General features: G+C 42.0%; 2 protein-coding genes across 7 annotated transcripts in view; one reads left to right on the top strand and one right to left on the bottom strand.

Moving 5' to 3' along the window:
- The window catches only part of CPSF7 (cleavage and polyadenylation specific factor 7), a 23,915-nt gene extending 5,982 nt beyond the window's left edge, over positions 1 to 17,933 (bottom strand). Inside the window, exons 1-5 of one of the 6 annotated variants that reach the window (XM_053257010.1) lie at positions 17,909 to 17,933; positions 17,147 to 17,244; positions 5,876 to 6,094; positions 4,584 to 4,687; positions 4,006 to 4,151 (exon numbers count right to left, since the gene is read on the bottom strand). In XM_053257010.1, the coding sequence (XP_053112985.1) occupies positions 4,006 to 4,151; positions 4,584 to 4,687; positions 5,876 to 6,094; positions 17,147 to 17,200 (523 nt within the window). In that variant the 5' untranslated portion in view covers positions 17,201 to 17,244; positions 17,909 to 17,933. The other 5 variants (XM_053256993.1, XM_053256989.1, XM_053257001.1 and 2 more) reach the window with 5 other exon arrangements.
- On the top strand, positions 17,636 to 24,589 carry SDHAF2 (succinate dehydrogenase complex assembly factor 2). The gene is made up of 4 exons (XM_053257031.1): positions 17,636 to 18,147; positions 18,275 to 18,480; positions 21,114 to 21,223; positions 22,306 to 24,589. The coding sequence occupies exons 1-4, from the start codon at positions 18,127 to 18,129 to the stop codon at positions 22,434 to 22,436; spliced, it is 468 nt and encodes a 155-aa protein (XP_053113006.1). The 5' UTR covers positions 17,636 to 18,126; the 3' UTR covers positions 22,437 to 24,589.

Raw genomic sequence — 24,589 nt, 5'->3', positions numbered from 1 at the left:
TAAGGAGTTCCACTAAAAAAGACCAGGCTGTTAGAGGAAATCTATTGAGTGCATTTTACAGTGTGGAATACATATTTTACTAGTATGCATTTGAATTAATAGTAATTAGCATTTATAAACTGCTTTAGAGTGTTCAAAGCATTTCATACATTATCTTAGCAAACCCAAAAATTCTGCAAGATAGGCCAGTATTATCCCTCAACTGTAAAAGGGGGCTGAGACTGAGAAACAGCAGCTTACCTAAGGCCAACTAGTGATCAAGTTCATAGCTGAGATTTGAACTGGGACTTTCTGGTTTATAGCTCAATCTTAGAGACACTAGATAGAATAAGGTAAAAATATTCCTCTATAACTGAAACTTAGGAGAGATGAACTTGTATTGTTAAACTGACATTCACAAGTCCAACTGCATATTGACTTTTACAGATACATCATCAAGGAAGTACCATTTCAGACCATCATGCCCCATTCTTGCAAGGTTAAATGACAAGTCACAAAGTAAAGTTGTGGGTACAACTAAAAAGGTCCCAACAGATCATAAGATCAAACCTCATCAGATATAAATATTCTGAACTCTCTCGGTTAAACAGCCAAGCCAGGAAGATGCAAGAGAAAACTGAAAAACCAGAGATGCAGCATGGCTGACAAATAGCAGAAAAATTAATCAAATCATGCTGAATGTTAGGGGAATAATGAGTAAGTGACTGCTGGATAAAGTTACAACTAAAATAAGTGTCTTTTAAGAAAAGAGGTAAAACCAGCATATACTAATTTTAAAAGGGTTTCAGACAGATGGTTTGTCAAGTCTAGGTGGAAAATGAGATATAAAAATCACGCTCTTTCTAGTTCTATAATTCTAAACTATATGCCTGCAAAAAACATTGTCTAGTGCACCATTAAGCAAACTTTCAACACTGCCTTTTAGGAAGTAATAGATTCTGAATAGAAGTGATCTAAAGTGAAAACCAACAGGACATAAGGGCCTGATAGAAGCTCTGGGCCCAGTCCAGCAGAAGTTAGCTACAATTAAATCCCATTAAAACTAATGGAAGACATTAAATCCCACTGCTTTCAATGGACCGGTCTTGATGAACACCAGCAGGGAGGCGAGGCAGGGAAGGTGCCTTTATTGTCAATCTTCTTTATTGTAAAAAAAAGTTCTTTCAACAACTAAGACGAAAACCTATGGCCACAAAATGCTAAACCTTTAAACAAATGATCTTCCTACTGATAGAATTTTCTTCAATGTTAAAATGTATCTGAAATTATGGTAGATGTTGTGCAAGAATGGCTTTCTCTAACGGAATCACTAGCATGACATAGTTTTACCCTTATTTTCTTACTGTAAGTATTCCAAGAGGAATCCTGAACATGGTAATTCTAACTTCAGTTACCTAGACACCTCAAGCCCAATAATTCTGGAGATGCTAAATTTCTCCCCGAAGATCATTACCTAAAACCTACTGCTTAAGGATAACAGTAACATACACAAAGATACAATGCTACATAAAAAACAATAAATATAAGCAGGTTTGTTTTGAATATAGATATACTGATGTTTATAGCTGTCACTGAACTAGTTTATGTACCGCTGTAGAAATTAACTATTACTTCAAGAAAACCAAAGTATTACCCATACTTTAAGTTCTCGTTTTCACAAGAGTAAAGAAAAAATGTTGACACCTAGATAAGTCTTTATTGCTTATCCAAATGATTAACCGAATCTGTCTCTTTCTGCCTAAAATAATATCTAGAGAACTGGGGTCTATTTAACTGGTCAGTCAACCATCTGAAATTGCTTACGGTATATTTGGCCTGTATGCTACAGTATACCTTATATTGTTAGATAGACCCCATTAAAGCCAATGCTCAATGGCAACAGATTATACCATGGATACGTAGAGATCCAGTAAGTACACTAGCATCTCTTAACAATTACAGTATTAAAATATGGGAGAAAATAAGAGCATGCAATACAGAACTCAAGACCTTGAGCCTAAAGGGCATTTTATACTACCTACAGTTGCTCCTTGGGCCAGTTGCTTGATAATGATGAAAACATTCTGGTTTGGAAACATTTCACCTTCCCACTGAGGAGTTACGGACCCCACAGAAATAATAAAACCATGCTGACCAAAGTACTGTACTTAGAGTCAACTTTATTCAACACAAACCAAAATGGCAATAATATGGAAGGGCATTACAGGAAGTATTTACAAAGATTTACATTATCTTAATAAAGCCAATATATATAATTTTTTAAAAAAGAAACAGGTTAAAAAGCTGTGTCTCATCTTAATTTGACTTGGTGGGAATTTTAATATACAATAAACTATAGAATGTAATGAGAGACTTGATACAAATTTTTATTAAGAATTTTATGTTAAAAGATGTAAAACAAAATGGAAAGAAATCAAAAAAATTCCTGAAGAAAATGCTAAGACAGACTTCAGATCATACTTTGTAATCTTGCCCCAATGCAGCATAATTCTGGAAAAGAACTGAACTACATATGCAAATATAGCTGGGAAACTTATTTTAAAAGAAAACACATGATCACACAACCCCAATGACAACAACATGGTCACAGAGATCTGTTAAACCACCATCGCATAAAACTGGTGACAGCAAGTCCGCAACATTCTAAAAAATTTAAATAGTAACATTCATGTTTCAAAATAAGTATGTCTCTGAATTATATTACTAATTCACGTTGTGGTCACTAAGATGAAGCCACTTTTAGTTTTCCTCTAAAATAAATAGGAGAGGAGTACAATAAAGGAGACTCAGACCTTTATACTTTTGTTTTTTCTTTATCATACTGATTTTTCTGTTTTATTGTAAGCCACCTTGAGGGTAGGGAGAGGCAGAGTATAAATAAAATAACTAAAACCAACAAATTTGTATTTCTCAGGCCCTTTGGGTGAGGAATCACAAAGTAGTGGAAGTCATTTACGAAGGCCTTGTCAAAAATGGTGACGTGTCATGGTTACTGTCAGGCGTTGCCATTCACCAGCGCGACCTCCTAGTGAAGACAAGATAAGCCCCTTTAAGCAGTTTTTCACGGGGAAAAGCTTTGATCAGGGCTAACAGCCGCTCTGCTTTGTCTCATGATTCAGCAATACTGACTGATGGTATTCCTATCACAGATAAATGGACAAGCATCATGACACCCCTGTTGAGATAAAGGATACAGGAGGACCATTCTTCCCAGCACCCAAATATAGCTACTTTCTAAGGCAGAACATGGAGGTTGCTAGAGCATACTGCTGCTAGTCGTAGAAGCTATGAAGTCAAATATTTTATAGTTAATTTGACTATTAGAGGAGTATAGAGCTGGTAGGAGTTAGTTACCTAGATCAGACCTGATCAGGGCAATGGGAATAAAGTCACTTGCTTTATTTCGCTATAGGGCATTATAGCGAAGTGCTACTTCTGCCCTACTAAATGACCACTAGGTCTACAATGGCCTTAGGCAGTCAGAATTTCACTGTATATATAATCAGGAAGATGGTGCTTCCAACAGTATAGTTCTCAGAGGCATAACCTTAACAGAAACTGATCAACAGGACCATCTAATGCCATTGTACAAGGATCAAAGTGAGGCCTCAGCTAGAGTATTGCATCCCATGCTGGGAACTTTTACCTCTCGGATGTACATGTTCTGGAGAAGATCCCAAGAGGAGTTATTAATAAATATGGAAAATTTTAACTGCAAAACTGACTGAAGAGGTTAAGGCCATTCAGTCTGGCAAGAAGGAAGAACAAGAGTCTATGAGGGAGCTTTACATCATATGATAACCTAAAAGGCGATCATAAACTAGTCAGGCTTGACTCAGCAGCAATAAGAAAAATATGTACACTCCTGAATATTCACACACACCCAACTACAAGAATTTGTTTCTGGCTGGTAAAGCTCTGCTCAGGATAAGCAAAGACTTAAAAGCTACTCTTTGCCTCATGCCTATCACCCCGCCCACAACCCCCACCCCCACTGAAACTTACGTTTTCGAGCCTGTGCCTCAAACTGTACAAGGTTCTGCCGGGTGGCCAACTTCACCTCCACCTTATCTCCATTGAGAATCTTCCCTGGTAGCAGTTCCAGAAGTTTGTGGACAGAATTCTCAGAGGCAACCACCACTTCTGCATACCTATACAGAGAGCCACAGGATAAACTGAAGACGGTCAGGAACCTCCGATAAGGAACACTATCTAAACAGTCTCTCAGGTAAGATCTAGCAAAGCAGCATGTATTTTAAAGCACAACTTTAAACACTTGTTCTCCAAACACAAGGTTGTCACTAAACACACAGTGAATTATTGTCAGGGATTGCTCTGCAGAACTGGACACGGATCATCTCCTTTAGTTCACTTGCATCTACATTTACTTTGTAGGTGATGGCATCCAGCTTTAAGACTAGACAACCAAAGAGACTTTTTACAGTAACTTTAAACATTTGGTTAGGAAAAACTGAAAAGAGTTACATGTGCAAGTGTGTGCGCACACCACTCTACCCCTCTTGCCTTTACAACAGCCATCCCTCAAAATTGGTCATTTTGTGCTGAGGCTTTGCAGTGCTCACCCTTTAGACTGGCCATTGGCTCTGTTCTCAGCAAACTTGAGCTCCACTACATCATAAACACCCACAGAGCGGATGATTCGAGTCAGCTGTTGATCAGTTGTCCACTGAATATGAACAGGCAGAAAGTACAATATTAAAACCTGAAGTCACTTATAGGATTCCAACTGCTTTATATTAGGAAAGCTATTAATAAGGGCTCTTCTTTCTGATACTCCCATTGTTGGACATAATGGGAATGTATGTCCCATATATTCCCATTATGTCAAGTGAAGGAACTTCTAATCCAATCCTCCATCCCCAGATGCCAAGAAGTAGCAAAGAACACAACAGGTCTTCAGGACTCAAAGGCACAACTTCTAAACCATCCCTAACTAAACGTAAAAGGTCACTGTCCAAATAAATACTAACTAGAGGAGCAGAAAAACCTTAATGTCCCTTCACCCTGGCAATTCTGATTACGTACAGATTTTCTCAATAATAATAATAATAATAATAATAATAATAATAATAATTCAATTTCTATACTGCCCTTCCAAAAATGGCTCAGGGCGGTTTACAAAGAGAAATAACAAATAAGATGGCTCCCTGTCCCCAAAGGGCTCACATTCTAAAAAGAAACATAAGACACACACCAGCAACAGTCACTGGAAGTACTGTGCTGGGGGTGGATAGGGCCAGTTACTCTCCCCCTGCTAAATAAAGAGAATCGCCACGGTAAAAGGTGCCTCTTCGCCCAGTTAGCAGGGGAGAGAACTTACCTGAGCAGGATGGGAATCGACAGAACTCAAACCATAATACAGAAGGGTTCAACTTTTTAAAAAAGCACTTGAAAACCCACCTCTTCACCCAAGCTTTTAAAAATTTTAAGTTTTAATCTGTTTTTGATTTTTAGATTGCCTAAACTGTTTTCTATTTATGTTGACACCAGCTTGATGGCACAATCAATCAAATTGTTTTAAGATGTGTGTATGTTCTAACTTGTTTTATGGTATTAACCACCCAGAGATAAAAGTTTGGGGCTGTGTAAAAATCTGACAAACAAACAAACAGCAGGCTTCAGCAAGATGTTTTTCACTATCAGAAAGTTAGGTGGAAAAAACTCCCTATACTGCAGGATTGTAAAGGCTGTTCTGCACTACCAAGTTGTTTTTAAGTAGAATAAACACACTGATATGGAAAGCCACACTAGTAAAAATAAAGTGTAGTTAGAGCTTTTCCACATGATCAAAGAGCTCTGCAAGTTGCAAGTTTGTTGGGCCCTTCATTTCCTGCTTTGAGCAAGAAGCACTCACCCAAGAGAAGCTGCCCACATAAACTGCAGCTCTCTTATTACGCAGTCCACTGTAGGTGTACAGGATAGCAGGTGATTTGCTGTTCGGCTTGGGAGACTGCTCTTGGCGGCTTTCAGGTGGTGGTTCAGAGCTGCTAGTGCAACTTTCAGATGGCTGTGAGCTGGCAGCTAGTACGTCGTCATACAGATCCATCTGATCAGCATTACTAAATTCAGAGTCCTAGGGAACACAAGACATCACTGATCACATGCGGAACCAATACAGATCAATACACCAGCAGTAACAGGCTATTTCTGTTTTCCTGTAGCTCTAACTAGTTTACCTACATCAAACGTCCATTCAAAACATCTCAAAACAAAGCAGAACTGGATTATCAAAATGTACAGTGGTCCCTCGACTTACGAAGTACTCAACATCCGAAGATTTTGACATACGAACGACAAAAAATACCGGAAGTCGTTGCCGGTTTAGATGCAGCTTCCTCGACCTATGAATTTTTAGATGCGGTTTCCTCGACCTACGAATGTTTCCGGACCTCCGTGGATGCGCTTTTCGACTTACGAAAATTCCGACCTACGAACGTGCGTTCGGAACGGATTATCTTCGTAAGTCGAGGGACCACTGTACTTGTTTTTCTGCTGTCACTGCGGAAGGTTCCCCTCTCTCAATTCTTCAAGAAGGGATGAGTATTACACAATGCCTCTTACTCACAGTCTATACAGTACGTGACTATTGTCATGGTACCCCAGCACCATCTCCTAGGGTAGGATAAACATCTTTCTTTAATGTTTATATATCATTTTTTAAAAATATCAAATTCAACTATGAGTTTTCAAATAACCTGATTAAAAATAAAATCACAACTTGATATACTTGCATTAAGTTCAGTTTTAATCTGAACATGAACTCTCAAGAACTTCTGAAATGCTGCTTTCCTTCGTAAAGAGAACTACAGGTGGACCTCGGTATCCGCGGGGGTTCCGTTCTCCACTACTACCGCAAATACCAAAACCACGAATACCGAGACATTAAGTCAATTGGATCGCGGGGGTTAGGTTCCCAGAGGGCCAAAAATCATGGAAAAACGGGCAAAAGTTTTTAAAGGGTGAAATAAAGTGCCCTACTGTGCTCTGCAAGCTTCCAGCTATCCAGCAATGCCACCCAGAAGTCCAAATCATGCCATTATTCTGTGATTTTTCACAAAGTTTTTTCTTACTAAATGAGCCACAAAATGGCTCCTTTACAAAATGGCAGCTGGAAGTGACCTCCAAGGTCATTTTTGGCTGTCTCCAAACCACAGATATGTGGAATTAACCATTTGTTTTCTGCATATACCTAGGTCAGATGTTGGATATGTGAAACCAGATCCACAGATGAGGTTTGACTGCATTGGGAAAACATTTTACCGTGTCATACAGTAACAGTTCATGTATTTGTATCACACTGACATTGGGGGCCTGGCAGGGATAGCAAGTCAGCACAACAGGCGTGACTCCACTGATTTGAGTGATCTTTTTTACTATTTTAGTCTAATAACTACCTGATCTGTGTAATCAGTTCAGAGTTAAAATAATACTTATAATTAGAGTACTATCAACCAATGAAAGAACTTGAACACTTTTGAAGAGTTCTCTTTACTGGGTGAAAAGGGAAAGATGTGGCAAATATAAACTGCAACAATGAAAACCTGGTGGTCAGAATGCAGCAACATTAAGTCATTGAGTTTCTCTCAACTAAAGTCTTCCATAGATGGAAGGAAATTCCATTTGTGCAAGGGAGGAACTACTTTTACTGCAGCCCTGCATGCCACACACCACCCTGCTTTAGAGGGCGCCCCAATCCTCAGATCAGATTTTTGGGAGGTACAGAGAGCAAAGGGAAAGGGAAAATTACAAAAATCACTGCCTCCTTGAACAAGTGGAAGTGTGTTCCATTTGCAGGACACAACCCAATATCTTTCTATGGCTGTAGCAACCAATTAGCATGCACTTTTATTGAAGAACTAAATCCCACCCACCCTCGCCCATTAAATCATGATGCAAACCACCTTGGTTTCAATCACTCGATCCTGCTCCCCACGCCTATTTTTCACACAGCATCAGAAAGGGATAATTCAATGAGGGTCATTCACAAAAAATTTTCATGGTTTACTCTTAGCAAGGGATCTCTCACCCAACATAGACAACCAGACATAACGAATTAAATAAATGCAATGACAAAGGGTCACACAACTTTGGATAAAAGCCCAAGCTTCTTGCCATGCTTCCTTTACAAATTCCTAAAAATCAAACTTCAAAATCCAAATTTTAAGTTATTCGAGTAACAGATGATTCTGCCCATGTTCTAAGAAACCAAATTCAGCAAGATTTGTTTGCTTATTGGACAGGGTGTGTTTGCTTATTGGGCAGGGTGAGAAGGGTGGAGCAACTCAACACTGTTTTGTACTATTACTGTTGAACTAGCAGAGGTAGGCAACCTCTGACACTCCAGCTGTTGCTGAACTACAACTTGCATCATTCCCAGCCACAAAAAAACCCGGGCTCAAGTTCAAACAGCTGGAGTGCTGAAGGTAGCCTACCCCTGAACTAATATTGAGGGATATGGATGAGTTGGCAAGTTTAAACTTCGGAATCTCTTAACAATGTCAGGTTTTAAGTGTCAAGACGTAGTACCAAACTCCAGTGGAAACAAGTCTCTGCATTTTTCTTCATGAAAAACCACCAGAACAGAATTATACTGAATGTTGATGGGTTCAACATTCTCTAATGTTCTCTAAGAAACTGGTGATGGATTTCTTCAGTGGTTCAAGCTACAATCATGTGTCATATGAAGAAGAGTTCACTATAAAAAAAATTGGTAACAGATGCATATTCATTTTTAATTCCAATTACTCAAGGAAGGTTATCAAGACACTAAATAATGACATGATCTATACTCAAGTCAATATTGCAGATATGTCACAAAAACTGTATAGGAGATCCAGAAGATGAGAAGTCTGTTGCTTGAAATTAAGTCCAAAACCATGTTCAGACATATGGGTTTTCTGGAAAATTTTGAATTGTGAAGTTTTTTGGATTCTCCCCCCCACTCCGAAAATTCTCCCACATATCACTTGCATACAATGTGTTGAATTTTTTCTCAGAAGAATTTACTATGCAAATTTTCCAGATGCCCTAAACAGATTGTGATCTGATTTGGCATGTTCTATAACCTACATATTTAATAAGAAAACCCCTGCATTGTAAGGCAAACTGTGATATCATCTACAAGTACACAATAAGGAAGTTGTGGTGGTTTCCTGCTGGCTCTTCTGGGAAGAGGAGAGAATAGGTATTAGTTACTGCTGGCAAAACCTCCAAGGATAACACTGAACGTGTTTGGCTATTCATTGCACATAAATGCCTTCAACTATCATCTTGACTCAATTTGCTGTCTTTCAGACATTTTTTGAGCCATTCAACAGATGACACCTGACACCCACATCTCTAAAACAAACATGTTCTCCTAAACACAACAGAGCCTCAAGAAACAAGCAGATAGGGCATCTTATCTTTATAAAACTGCTTATTGTTGACCATTTCCCAACAACTAGAGATTTTCTTCCTAAAGACTAAAGGTTTCCAAGCACATGGTCCTACACGGAGCTTCTCTCAAGAAATACAGGACATTATTTTGATATCACGCTGCAGATAACCACACTCTGCATGGCTTCGAGTCCAAACGTAATTCTGCTGGTTAGGCTCAACTAGTTAACCAAAGATGTAACACCCAGCCTCTTCCTTGTTAGTAGTATAGGATGAAACTTTGGGCTAAATGTTGTTGGCTTTATTCTGCAATACTTTCAAGTGACCTAGTAGTAACTGCAAAGAGAATTTCCCCAGATTTTAAAACAATTTTTAGAGTAAAATGTAGCCTAATAACTGGGGAATATCCAACACAAATGTTTCATTTTGTTTTACAGCGTTCTTTTACAGGCAAATTCAAGCTTCCACAATTTCACTTGCCATAGCAAAAGTTGGGATCATTCTGCACATGCAACAAATCCATCTTCCTCTCAGTCTTGGAGCTGGATAGAATTGCCCAGCCAATTGCATGATGATCCTCATCTCCTCTATTATTCTAGGGTTGTGAGGAAGACTGAAGGTCTCAGGGAGCCTTGGTCATGCAGAGCCTAACTGACAACCATTTCTCACACTCCTATTCTATAGCAGGAAAGGAAGGCAGGGGCAGACATTCTTGGATGCTGCTCAGCTGACACCAAGCAGCAGCTTAACCAGCATATACTGTACCTCCCTTCCCTGCGCTCCACCAGGGAAGATTGACAGAAGAGGGGGGTCCTTGGCTGCTACTCAATCGCAGTGCCTCAGACAAATGGCAGCCCAGTAGGTATGCTCCATGCTCCTTTCCTGCTTTGGAGCAGGAAGGGGAAATCAGGATGTGCGTGTCTCCACTGGCCACTACTCAGCAAAACTAGCAGTGGGGGACCATAATTTTCGCTTTGTGGGCAAGGCCAGTAAAAAATTGCTGCATACATAAAAGAAGTGCTGTTTCTCACTTTGGATTCTTTTCAAATTTGAAATATATTTGTCTATTTTTATAAGCTGTATAAAACTTGATTTGGTAGCAAAACCAACTTGCTTCAGGAGATATATCCATAGTGTTCCTCTCAAACAGTAGTGCAAAGGAAATTTGGAATGCTCAGACCACACAATTTTCATGGATCTTTGATTCTGTAGTGGAAATCTTTTACTGCAATTTGAATCCTTGCACTGTTAGTCAATGATGCCCTCCTTGTAACTCCCCAATGGATTATCAAACTCTGGCACCGCTGATTCCACAGACATCTTGCATGGAGGCAGGAATACAGCTGCTACAACAGTGTTTCGCTGCAATGACAAACTTAAGGTATAGATGTGCAAAGCCTTGTGCTGCTCAGAGGAACATGAAATCAACGGGGGAACTGTTTGTTGGCATTTTTCCTGTCCTCCCCCTCCCACTAGGTGCAGCACCACACAATATACAAGTTTATATTGGAGCCATCATACTAGCAAGTATACCAGTTCATAGGAAAAACAAACACTCCACAACCAGATGTATCAACATGGCTAACACATCCACCCAAAGTTACACAGAAATAGAACTCTGAAAAGATAGCAAAGTGCAGCAAGCCCAGGGGAAATCCCAGCACACACCAAGTGTTTTTGTTTAAAGGGTGGAATATAGCTCAAGCCCATGTAGCCTGTAGCAGCATCCATCACATCAGGAGACCACCACTCCACAGAAAAATTCAAATCCTCAAACAAAGGATAGACACAGCAGCAAGAGTCAGGGATGGGGATCGGAGCTGGTGATCACCATACTGCTAAACAAGCACATGGCAACAGAAGGTGCCACAGAGCCAAGAACAAGACTCTGCACACAAAAGCCCCGTGAAAACATACAGATGTAATCTGTATATACAGTATACACATTACATAACTAAGATCAGGAATCCATATACAGGATAGGCTTGATGTCAATTCAACAAACCACGGCTTATTGGGTCAGGCTGAATGGGTGCCACTTCTTCCTCATGACTTATTAATCTACCACTCTGGCTTATCATCCGAACATGGAAGCCATGGCTTCAGTGTAGTTTACAAATCAAGACATGAAACCAGGATTAGATCTTGGCTTCACACTGTGGCTTGTAAGCAGCAGACATGCTGAACTGTGCTCTAACAAACTAGAATTCCTTAATCACATCATCTGCACCTGAACTAAAAGTCTCATTCAGACATTAAAAAGAAATACAGGTGGCCCTTGTTATCCATGGACTCCATATCCATGGTTTTGCATATCTTCAATTGAGTCTTAGAGACCCAGTTTCATTATCCGTGGGTAGACAAATTGGCGAAATTTGCCTATTCACAGGCTGGAAATTACTTCTGATGTCATTTCCGGCCATTTCCCAGCAGACAGCCATTTTGTGGCTCTTGAAAAACTTTTGTGTGTGTGTAAATATCAATTTTAAGGATTGAGGGGGCATTGCTGTAGAATAAGGTACTGTCCTCTTCTCTTATTTCTGTCCCTTTTTAGGTCACCAATTCCCATTGACTCAAAGTTGGTTTATTCACAGCTTCTGTATTTGTGCCTATAGGCAGGAACAGAACCCCCACGAATAAAGAGGGTCTCCTCTACTGCATATGGGAACAGTGTCTAAAACAAGGCTGAACTCCATGCTGACCCCATCACTCACCTCCTCAGCCCACTGTTCACGCTTACAGCTGAAGAGGAGAATGCTGCTTTCATGATGGCAGGAGTTGGCTTGGGTGAGCAATGGGGCAGGCACAGGACTGCTGGCCCATTTGATAAATAAATTTGAGACGTATCAACATATAGCATCCCTTTTCCTTAACATTGGCACTTTTTTGTCTCATGTTCCCAATCCAAAATCCATGCTTTTTAAAAGATCTGAACTGGGCTACAGTCAGCATCCAGTGCACACAAATATCTCATCTGCAGTGCAAGGACAAGTGATGACTAGTACTCAGTTTTGGCACTCTTGAAAAGAGTCCTGCTACTGCACAGGTAGAGCATGAAACCAGCACAAAGATCTGCTGCATACCTGCCAACATCACTGTGGCAATGCAACATTGCACTTGTACATTACTCAGTGACGTTGCAACCAGTGATGCATGTTTTCTGGAAAATTATGCATCAAAAAAATGTTCCAATGTCCTAAATGTGATCCAATTTATATTTAATAAATAAAACTAAAAAAGCATGTTAATTGTATGTGCCGCATAAATGTTTTCCTTAGCTAAAATATTTGTGGAGCAATATTTGATTAGGAAAATTCAATAAACACACTTACTGTGCTTTTTTCTGTTTAAACAACTTGTGTGGGGATTATTTTTATTGAAATACTTTTCAGAAGTTCAAAGACAATATGCAATAGTGCAGTGTTCTGTATTGTAAGGCCCAGGGACCAGTGGCAGTCCCCAACAACCCTAAATGCAGCTCCCTGACTAATTGTTTATTGGGCTTGTGTGAAGCTTGGCCAAAGCTGAATACTCTGCACAGTCCGCTTGGCACCATGCAGAGGCGACCATTCTCATGTGTAGTACTGCACTTTGCCCAGTGCCCCGGGGTCCCTTTAAGGGAAACCAAGCCCTCTTGAGTGTCTGCATCATTTTATTTATCACATTGATCATCTTGGAAGGCATGCACAGAATGCTGTGAAATGTAGCCCTTTCCAGTGCTTTTTTCCTAGAGCTCTTAAGAAAAGGCTTCATCTCTCTTAAAGGGCCCTTCTAGCACTGAGAACTGCACAGTACCATGCAGAAGTCAGAACAGGAAATGGCTCTCACATTGAATGCTTTGTCAGTAGCCCCTGCTTGAAAAACAGTGGATATCACTTCAGTTGTGTTTTCTATATCCAACCTCCCCAGCTTCTGTGTGTTTGCTTGACATGAAAACAAAACTAATCATGGTTTTAGTTTCTTTCTCTTACAGTCCGAGACCAAATAAGTATTTTAGCTTTCCTTTTGAGTTGATTAGCTAATCAAATGAACTCATAACAGTTTGTTTAGATTGTTAGTTTTACTTTACCCCATCTACAAATCAATATAGCGCACATGCATGTGTGTCCACACACACTTACTTTTTAGGGATAATCACCTGAAAAAAGTTCCACAATTTTGAAACTGCCAGGTTTTCCTGACATTGCATTGCTATTTATTCATTTTGAATTGTTTTATAAAATTAAATTTGTATTTTTAGAAATTTATTTTTTTGTGGAAACACAGTAGTGGGAAATTTTCCACTGCATTGATCATAAATGAGTGGGATTCAAATGTGATTCAAACAGCAGCAAGGTGACATAAAACACACATATCAAGATGTGAGAGAAGAATATACCACTCTGACCCTACAATGGAAGCAGAGAGAAATACAAATAGCAGTAATGGAAAACCAGAAATAAAGAAGACTACTATAGGGAAGAAGGGGAAATTATGGCTAACAAATGGACAAAAGGACACAAAGAATCAGGGAGCATTTAAAATACTACAGCACTGGTAAGAGCAACACATGCACAGAAAGGGGCAGGCTTGCATTTTTCGATTATCCACAAGCAGTTTCATGTCCCTGTAGACAACGCCCCCCCCCCACCTCAACAACAAAAGTACTCTCCATTATTATCTGGAGGGCTCATCTGGGCAAACACACTACTCCATCTAAGCTCCCATCATGTGTCATGGTGAGAAATGGGACACACAGGCAGTCATAAGACCACACACTCACCTTTGCACTATTCTTCCTTGTATCAGCAGGGAGCATGCAGCAAGTCAAGTGGTAGCTGAAGACAGAACTCAAGGCAACATGCACCAATGGAGAAGTATAGCTCCCAAACACTATTTCCCTCCCACAACAGGTGCCCAAACACTAGCAGGGGAGCAAGCCAGGTGAGCACACATTAAAGAGGCTGGAGTCTGTGGCTGGGAGAAAGGACACACAAGTACTATAATGTAGAATCACACAAATTCTATAGGTGTTCTTGTTCAGGATTAAAGACTTCCACAAATCAGATAACTACATTGGCTTTAGAAGAACAAGCAACCTTCCTCTCAGGAAAGTAACTGTGGGAATAGAAAAGACTTGTATGCACAATAATATTTTCCCATAAAATAGTTCTGTAAGGTACTTTGATATCAAATTAGGTTTTTTTAACAGAGGAAACACAGGCTGACAAATTTGCACTCACACATACCCTATGTGTTCCAACTGCAAACAAGGGGCACCACTATTAACAAATACCCCCTCCTTGCACAGGCAAACAGGAATCCATCCAATTCTCCCAGAGAAGAGATATGGCCAATACCTGGAACCATGAAGAGAGCAAAGCAATATTAATGCAGCAGGCTCACATAGCACCAGAAGGCCCAGTGTGATACTGCACCAACTCAACTAGCACTCACATGTCCAAAAATTACTGAAGCAGCTGTGTATGTCTGCTGTAGTTATCAAAATGCATCCATAGAATACACATCTGATGTGTATTCCAGTGGGAAGTGGGTATCAATTTTAGGTACCCAACTCCAGTAATCCAGAAAAGGTTGGTTTCAAACACATCCCCAAAGAGGCAAATATCCAGATATTAACCTCATCCAAGTAGTACATCCATTGCCAAGTAGAAATGCTGGTTGTATCCCTGATACAACCAGCTTGGAGGCCATCATGGGTCTGTAATAGACAGGCAGACACCAGGAACCCTGGGAAAATCTATACTATACTAGCAATTCTCAATGGGTAGACAGGAAAAAATTCTAGATAAAGTGGGTAGAAAGCAATGGGCTAGCAAAATGAGAGGCTGTTAAGGTCATATTGATATTGACTTGTCTTAATCTACAAATTATAGCTCAGTACTGATTATTCTCAACTGGCAACAGCACTCCAGTGTTAGGCCAAGGTCCTTCTAGACCCCACTACTTGGGATAATATAATTAGAAATGTTGGAGATTGAATCTGGGAACTAGGCATGCAAAGCATGCACTTTACCACTGAGTGAGGTCCCTGTTTATAATCCCTCACCAAACACTACAAGAATTATTATGCATGCACTGGCTGCTTGCTCCCACATCCCTGTGGTTATTGAGCAGTTCTTCTGCACATGAACTTGGTTTGTTCCACTGTCTCCACCAAGTTCAATTCATTATCTTTTATGTTTGAAACAAATCAAACTGATTTGCTTTGAAGCAGATAAAATGAAGCAAACTGATTTAGTTTGGAAATAAGGGAACGGACACATATCGGGAACAGGAATTGAACTCTAGTCTTAACATTTGTAACACAATACACTTTCCCACAAATGAAACACAGACCACAATGTCTGAATTACTCTCCCTTAAACATACAGTGGTCCCTCTACTTACGAAATTAATCTGTTCCGAATGCACATTTGTAAGTCGAAAAGTTCGTAAGTCGAAAAGCGGTTTCCCATAGGAATGCATTGGGAACGGATTAATGCGTTCCGGAGCCTAGAAAAAAGACCCAGACCCCCAGTAAGGCTTGCAAACTGCACAGGAACATTTCTTTTCAAGAATAAACAGGCAGTAAACAGGCAGGCAAGTCAAGGAAACCACATGTAAAATTCGTAAGTCGAGGAAACCCCATCTAAAAATTTGTAAGTCGAAAAAACCGCATCTAAAACCAGATCTAAAACTGCCGTTTGTAACTCGAAAAATACTTATGTCGAGTAGTTCGTAAGTCGAGGGACCACTGTACAGCTATTTCAATCATTTAGATAACCCAACGTGACAGTATTTAATTGTATCAAAAATATTATAAACAGGTATTAAAGTAAAGGGGAAGGATTGTCTCTACTTGCACCAGGAATTTGAATTCATTTCTCTGCTTCACAGCACTCTTTTCTACAGCCCTAAGGCATCAAAGTTCAGGGCTGCTGCTCCTCATCCCTACAACCCTTCACTGGTCCTGTTCTGGGAGAAAACACCACAAAGGCTGCAAGCAATATAGGCACAGTGTTCTAGCATCTTCACTGTGTTTTCCCTGTGCAAGTGCTAGAACTGGGTACAGTTACATGACTGAGGGCAAGTCACTATCTCTTTAATATCTTAACTTTTGTCACTGTGTTGGTGTGGTACCACTGGTGGAGTATTGACAGGTACTGACTAGCTTCTATCTGTATATACAGGGTCTAGTATGGCAGCCATTTTGACCTGACCAGAGAACCAGACTACATATTCCTTATAGAATTAGAATCTTATTTTTCCAATAGTATTCTATTCTTCCAATAGAAGCTAAATTATTACTTTATGGGGAGAGTCTCTCTTATACTGCTTCCGCACAAAACTTATCAGCGTTTCTTCCAGCGAGCATTCTTCACCTGATTTGTTGATAAAGATTAAGTTTTATGTCATTCATTTTCTTGCCCATTGAAACTATTCACACCAATTAACAAATATGAAAAGTTTATTACAAGTTCTCCAATTTAACACCATTCATTTTTTACTTAAACACTCTTTCCCATCCGAAGCATAGGCATCTCTTTTTGTGGAAACAAACTCATTATACTTGCGGGGAAAATATCTCACGGTTTGTGCTCCGCTGCCCAACTTAAATGGTCTCTTTGCCTGAGGTCCGGACTTGGACGGAGTTCTCTTCTTTGCCTGCCTGCCTGCGCACTAAAACACCATCCTTTGTATTGCTCGCGGGTGCAGCGGCCCATCCTCCTTCCCTCCCGCCTGGCGGGTCCGCACCCGTTCTCACCTGATTAAACTCTTCGTCGGCGTAGATGTCTATGAGGTCCACTCCTTCCGACATATTTTCAGGAGCGCCACTGAGAGAATGGGGGAGAAAGAGTCGCACTGCAGAATAGGAATAGCAAGATGGGGTGGGGGTGGGGAGACGAAGAGAGAGGCGGATTAGGGTGACCACCGGAGAGCCGCCTGGCGCTACCGTGTCCTCAGGCCCATTCCCGCGCCGCCCGCCTGGACGCCAGGAAACCCGCCGAGACTGAGGCGGGCCTCCATCCGCAGCGCAGCCCCGCCCCTTTCTCCTTGCATGAATCTGAAGGCGGAACTTCAGGAGCAAGGCGGGAGGAGACGCTGAGGGCGCAACGCGGCTGCGGGGACGTACGTGTGTGGGGGGGGCGGGGGGGGTGTCCGCCGCCTCACGCCCCCCCCACCCCGCGCTAGCGGCCATGGCTGTGCTCGCTCGCGCCCGCCGCCTCCCCCCGCGCGTTGCTCGTGAAGAGCGCTGTCCCTGCCCCACTGGTAACTGTCGCCGGAGCACGAACCCTCCACAACACACCGCGCTCCCCCACATAGCGCTACTTAGCCCCCGTTATACCGCGCAAGGCCCAGAATCCGAAGCAGGCCTAAAGCGCGCGCGAACCTCTCTCTCACCGCCACAGCAAGCGCCTCCTCTCCTCGCCCCGCCCCTTCCTCCCTTACGTAACACGCCTCTTCCGGCCTACGACTACCGGCGCGCGCAAAAACAATTTTAAAAAAATAAACATTAAACACACACACACACATCCCTCGGATAATTTTATGATGAAAAAGGGGGGGAAACCAAGCTCCCCGTAGAGGAGGGGCTTCTGGTGGAAGAGATTGAATAGCTCCAGCGCGCATGCGCAACGGAGAGGCCGAGCCGTACTGTGGCTGGGTGAAGGAGCGAGAGGCGACAACCATAGAGACCAGCATCGAAGAGTGAGGACGGGATAGAACGGTCGCTGGTTGGCTGGGATGGCGGCGCTGATGGGTCGCGTAAGTAGAGCGGGAGGTGGGGGTTGGGGGGGAGGGATTATGGGCTTCTCTGGTCGTTACTGTCGCTGATGACTGTTGACCGTTCATTGTGGGCTTTTTGGGATCTCCCTTTCCTTCTGTCTTGTAGCGTTTCTTGTCTTTCCGCGGCTATGCTGTCCACCTGCCAAGGCGCGGCTACCGGGGAGATTCCCCGTCCGACTCTGGTCGGGACCTGTTGGAGATCCCGCTGCCGCCCTGGCAGGCCCGGCCCCACGAGCCCCTGGAGAAGAAGCGCGCCCGGCTGCTGTACGAGAGCCGCAAGAGGGGCATGCTGGAGAACTGTCTCCTGCTCAGGTGAGCGAGCAGCTTCTCTTCCTCCTTCCCGGTCCCAGTAAATCACCCGACCCGAACCGTCTCTGTTGTTTTCGTTGGTGATTTAGAACTACGTAGCAGATGAGGCCGGTCATTGACCGGGCAAAGTCAATTTGCGTTTTTTAAAAGGTTATTTACAACTTCCCCCCATCATATTCTGGTGTAAAATCCCTGCTAACCCCTGCTAACTTGGCAAAGAGGCACCTTTTAATGTGGTGATTCTCTTTATTTAGTAGGGAGAGAGTAACTAGCCCTATCCACCACCAGCACAGTACCTCCAGTGACTGATGCTGGTGTCTATTTTATGTTTCTTTTTAGATTGTGAGCCCTTCGGGGACAGGGATCCATCTTATTTGTTTATTTGTTTGTTATTTCTCTGTGTAAACCGCCCTGAGCCATTTTTGGAAGGGCAGTATAGAAATTGAATTATTATTATTATTATGGTACATTTCCCAGACTCGTCAACCGCTGCTAACTTGGCAAAGAGGCACCTTTTAATGTGGTGATTCTCTTTATTTAGCAGGGGGAGACTAACTGGCCCTATCCACCCCCAGCACAGTACTTCCAGTGACTGTTGCTGGTGTGTGTCTTATGTTTCTTTTTAAAATGTGAGCCCTTTGGGGACAGGGAGCCATCTTATTTGTTTATTTCTCCATGTAAACTGCCCTGAGCCATTTTTGGAAGGGCGGTATAGAAATCGAATAAATAAATAATAAATAAAAAGTATTACACTGTTACTTTAAGTGGAAGGATTGTTTATGCAAAATTTGTATCTGTAACTGATTGGGAATTATGAGCATTTTCAAATTAACATGCTTGCAAAAGATAAGTAAAATAATAGTTTGAAATTTGTAGGATTTCAATTTCAAACACTTTTCATTTTGGTAAACCTGAATCTGAGAGAGATTTTCTACTTCTCTTGGGCATGATGCCATTTTTGAATTATTGATCTGATTGCTGAGTATTAAAAATCTTTTGAGAACAATAATAGTTAAAATCAGATGATTATATTAAATTCAGAATTTCTTCTTTAACAATACAGTAAATAAATAAATAAATAAATAAAACCTTTCCCCCAGCATATTCTGGTGTGAAAAGTAGTTCATTCAGCTAATTTCAGTGGCAGGATTATATATGCAAATTGTGGTATCTGTAGGAAGTATGACTTTCTTTTGCACAAACATCCATAAAAAACGCTACATAGCAAAAGAACTGAGAAGATTATTCCCTATTCTAAAGAAGCTCATGATGAAGAGACACCAGCAAACAGCCACTAGGAAAGAGAGAGAGCCACCCTCAAAAAGGTGCCTCATTGTCCACTTCGTAGGGAGTCATATTTACTCTGAAGAAAGGCATACTGTCTTAAACTAGGATTTGCTTCCTAGCAAGTATACTTAAGATTGTGGCCACAATGTTATCATGTTTCAGCTCTCCACATAACTACTCCTTTGAATCTCATTCTTCTTTGCCCCAGTGCCTTGCATGGATACTTCCATGAACTTATTAATGGCATCAAAGCCAGTGGCTACCATGACTACTATATTGGGGAGGGGAGACAAATTCTATGGATTAATTATGTGTTCTGTAAAGTAGTACTTCCTTTTGTGTGTTCTGAATTTACTGCTAGTCAGTTTTAGGGATGTGCACGGAGGCGCGGTCCGGCACTGGGGGGGAGTCTAGCTTTAAGGGCGGGGGGCTAGTACTTACCCCTCCCCGCCACTCTTCCCTTTCCGGCGCTGCACTTAAAAGCAAAGTTTTGGGGGCAGCAGCATTCCTCCCTGCTGCCCCTGGCCCCGTCGTTGCCCAGCAAAAGCGGAAATTGCTGGCATGCATGCGCCCGTTGCGGCGGGCACCCACCGCACACGTCACATGTTGTGTGCGCACACGACGTGTGTGGTGCGTGACGGCCGCACACGTGCCGCAACAGGCGCATACGTGCCGGCAACTTCCACTTTTGCCCGGCAACGACGGGGTCAGGGGCAGCAGGGAGGAACGCTACCGCCCCCAAAACTTTGCTTTTAAGTGCAGCGCCGGAGGGGGAAGAGCAGCGGGGAGGGGTAAGTACTACCCCCCGCCCTTAAAGCTAGACACCCCCCCCCCCGGACCGGCCAGGTTCTGAACCAGTTCGGAGACCTCTAACATGGCCTCTAGACTGGTTCATGCACAGCACTAGTCAATTTCACTGAGTGACCTGGAGCTCTAGTAATATGACAAAGAGAAAATTGTCTCTTGATCATTTTTCTCCAGACACTATTCATTATTATTTTAGAAAATCAACTGATTTTTTTTTAAGATACAGTCTTCTCTTTTGTTGCACTCACCTGCACTTGTGACGTCTCACTTCATCCCCCACCCAAAGAACAGCATCAAGAATCATTGTGGTGAAATTCTGCTGTTGTTCTGATAGAAAGAAGGGAGGTTGTCCATTCCAGTATACCTTTGTGGATTCGTTTCCTGGGATATTGGAGAACTTAGACATTGGTTTGTCTTTAACTGAGCCTTTTTTGTTTAATTTGATTTTTGTTTCCTGCCTTTTTGGGTAGGTATAGGGCCCTTTCTGTTTCTTTCTGGGTGTTTTGGCATGAACTAACATTTCATCTTATTGTTTCCTTCAGTTTCTTTGCTAAAGAAAATCTGAACCGAATGAATGAGAAACAGTTGAACCTTTATGATCGCTTGATTAATGAACCCAGCAATGATTGGGATATCTATTACTGGGCAACAGGTAACATAAATTAGCATCTTTTATTGTCACTAGTTTTTATGCTCTTTATGACATTTTATGTCTCTGGAAGGATTACTTTGTACGTGCAGTAGGGCAGTACACATCTTTTGGTCTCCCTTTCTCAACAGTAAAATGTGTTGCAGGGTTTTTTTTGAGAAAGGCTGGAAAAAATCTAAATTGTCTCATTGTTAAAGTGCCTAGAAGACAAAAGACTGGCAATTTGAAACCCCCCCCCCCCAGTTTTGAGTCAGCTGAGACTAAAACTTTATACATCCACTTAAGAATATGGTATATTTTTGGTTTGTGTGTGTGTGTGTGTGTGTGTGTGTGTATATATATGTGTGTGTGTGTGTGTGTGTGTGTGTGTGTGTGTGTGTGTGTGTAGATACAGATATAGTAAAACAGAGAATATTTCTGTATGGGGTGGTAAAAAATGTGTTTAAAATAAATTTCCAGTCCTGGCTGTCAAGACAATCAGGACCATAACTGTAATGTATAATATACTTTAACAGTTCAGTCCTATGCAGTGTTCCCTCTAAGGCATGCACTTGTGCACACTTTCACACATTTTTAAATGTCCGCTCAGTTAATTTTAGTTCCCGCTCAGGTTTAATCGAGAAGTTTCCACTTTGAATGCATGTGTGCACACACTGCCTTGATACTGCCTCCCAGATCAAAACTCATTTTGCACACAGATGGAAAAAATGAGAGACAACACTGGTCCTATGTATGTTTACATAGAAGAAGGTCCCATTCAGTTCAGTAGAATTTACTCCCAAAAAAGCATGCATATGATTACAGCTGAAGACTCCAGTCTTCTATATCTTCTTGCAAGTAAGTCCCTTTGGATTGGACTGCTACATAAATTGTTGTTATGACAACCTACAGTTGAAGTTGGCCAAGCAAGGCATTCCTCTTTATTCCCATTGCTGTAGGAACAACTAGAATGGTGCCACTTGTGAAATGGGGAAATGCAGTTTTTATATGAATTAACAAAGTGAGGGGAAAGGCTATTAGATCTGTAAATTATCTCCAGGCAATGTATGGAGCTGGTAATTCTGTATTTTGTTTTCTCTTCAAAGAAGCCAAGGTTGCTCCAGAAATCTTTGAGAATGAAGTCATGGAGATGCTTAGGGAATTTACCAAAAACAAGAACAAAGAGAAGAGACTGCAACAGCCAAATCTGGACTATCTCTTTGAAGAACAACGCTGATCTTTTGTGACCTTCTCCAGAAGCCCTATTGTGGACAGTATTTGAAACTTAGAACCATGTGGTGAACTGGGGCCTCCCTAAAATGTTTCATGCTGAGTATTGATTTTGGGAATTTCTTCTTGTTCTTCATGATGTGTTTCTCTGTAATAAAATTGCAAGGCTTTTTTCCTGATGACAAACTAAAATGTTTAAAATGTAGAGATACTGTTTTTGACTCGCAATTCACTTCAGCAAATGCCATCTATATATAACTGCAGGGTGGCTGTATATAATCAGAGGGTACTGTGGAATGTTTTGGGGTTTTTAGAAATACTTCTGGTTATTATTTATTTATTCATTATTAATTTAATTTGTTTGATCCTACAGTACCTGTATAGTCTTATACCATGTGAAGAGGATTATTTCTCTCCCCAAAGTGTACAATCTAATGAGAATAATGTATTTATAGATATGTGTACTAGTCTTTGTACTATACATCTGTTTCCATATATGAGATCCTGGATGGACACCATCCTTTCTGTAACCTAACACAGGCCTTGACAAATTTTCTTTGGATCTAGGAGCTAGCCTAGAAATTCAGTAGCCAGATAATAGAAAGTTGACAAAATTACCAGATCTAGTGATCAGGGGCTGAGGTAGAAGGGTGTGCTCATTCCCTCAGTAAAGGGCATGTAAAAAGTAAAAGCCCGGGGAGAAAACTTGGGCTTCCTGGCAGGGCAGTACCAGGATCAGACCCGATCTCCGTGCTCCACATCAGCAGCCCTACCGGGTGGGTAGGGCTGTGCAAGCCCAGGTAGGACTGCTTGTGTGAACAGCCCCGCAGTTTGCTCTTAATGTTGCACAGCTCCAGCATATCTGATACATTAAATTTACATTCCTTAGTTGGAGCAACATACCAATTACAGAGAACTTATTTATGAAGTTTACAGAAACTTGGAGAGAACAATTGCAACAAAGAGTTTTTTCTAGGGTTGATGTAGCTGTTGACTACATCTTGTAAGAGGTAAATGTCAGAACAAATCTCTTCTATGGTCAGCACTGGCGCTGTGTTATCTAACCAGATAGGGGGGTTGGTCATTGCATCATGCCATCATATATATCTTGGCATGTTAATTAGATATGTAGCCTTCACTTTTGAATTTATTCGATGATAAATAACTGAACTAGTAATTTTGCAGATGTAAAAGAATTCACATACTTGTGCTGTAGCAGAAAGTTGCACTGAGATTTTATTCAATAAACTAGTATTTGTAAGCCCGTTTTAATAACGGGCTCTAGTGGGGGGGGGTGCTGCTCTTGGCCTCACCTTGGGCTGCCAGCGGGCCCAGTCCCCCGCTGCGGCCCCTGCCAAGCGGGGCCAGTCTTCTCCCTTTCTCTTGCCCTTTTTTTCCCTCTCTCTCTTTCACTCCTTCCTTTCTTCTCTCTCCCTCTCAGGAGGCGGAGGAACAGCAGCAGCAGCGGGGCTGGCTGGGTAAGGCGAGGGGCCGGGCTTGGCTCGGCTCGGCTCAGCAGGGCAAGCGGCACTCGTGGGAAAGCAAAGCAAGGCAGGAGGCCACAGTGGGTTCCCTTTGTGTGGCCGCGGAGCTGCTGGCAGGGTCCCTTCCCTTCTTTGCTTCTTCCTCCCCAGAAGAGGCTAGTTGTGTCGTTCCCTTCACACCCCTGAGCCGCCCACCGACCTCCTCCGCCTCCGTCTCTGCTCCCGCGGGCCCGTCTTTTTACTTTTTTTTTTCTCCCCGCCGGGGTTTTTTTTTTTTTGGTTCCCCGCTGCTCTCCCAGTTCCCCTGCTGCCGCCTCAGCCCTCCCGGTTCCCCCGCTTCTGCCTCTGTCCTCCTGGTCCCCCTGCTTTCGCTCAACATGGCTGCCTGTGTCTGGGCGGCCGTATCTTTCTTGGCCGTTCTGGGCATGCGCTCTGCGGATGCCCAGGACGGCTGAGAAAGACACGGGCCGGAAAAGGACACGGGATCACACTCAAGGCTTTTATTATAGAGGATGTCAGTAACACCATTACAAACACAGGTGCTCTCAGCAGTTGAGTGTGTTTTTGTTCTTTTCTACAGTACCCTTGTGGTTCTAACAGAGGGAGGGGACCCCAGGAAAATGTGATGTGTAAAACTTTAACAATTGGAAAGCAAATTAAAAGGACCTAGATGATG

This window comes from Hemicordylus capensis, chromosome 1 (assembly GCF_027244095.1).
Source record: "Hemicordylus capensis ecotype Gifberg chromosome 1, rHemCap1.1.pri, whole genome shotgun sequence".
Classification (NCBI taxonomy): domain Eukaryota; kingdom Metazoa; phylum Chordata; class Lepidosauria; order Squamata; family Cordylidae; genus Hemicordylus; species Hemicordylus capensis.
Note: the sequence above shows the minus strand (reverse complement) of the source record. Positions and strands in the feature narration are given on the sequence as shown.

Excerpts from the sequence above, each read along its gene's own strand:
- SDHAF2 (XM_053257031.1), top strand. The coding sequence starts at position 18,127 with ATGGCGGCGCTGATGGGTCGC. Across the intron at positions 18,481-21,113 it reads GAGAACTGTCTCCTGCTCAG|TTTCTTTGCTAAAGAAAATC; the intron begins GTGAGCGAGCAG and ends TGTTTCCTTCAG. Across the intron at positions 21,224-22,305 it reads TATCTATTACTGGGCAACAG|AAGCCAAGGTTGCTCCAGAA; the intron begins GTAACATAAATT and ends TTCTCTTCAAAG.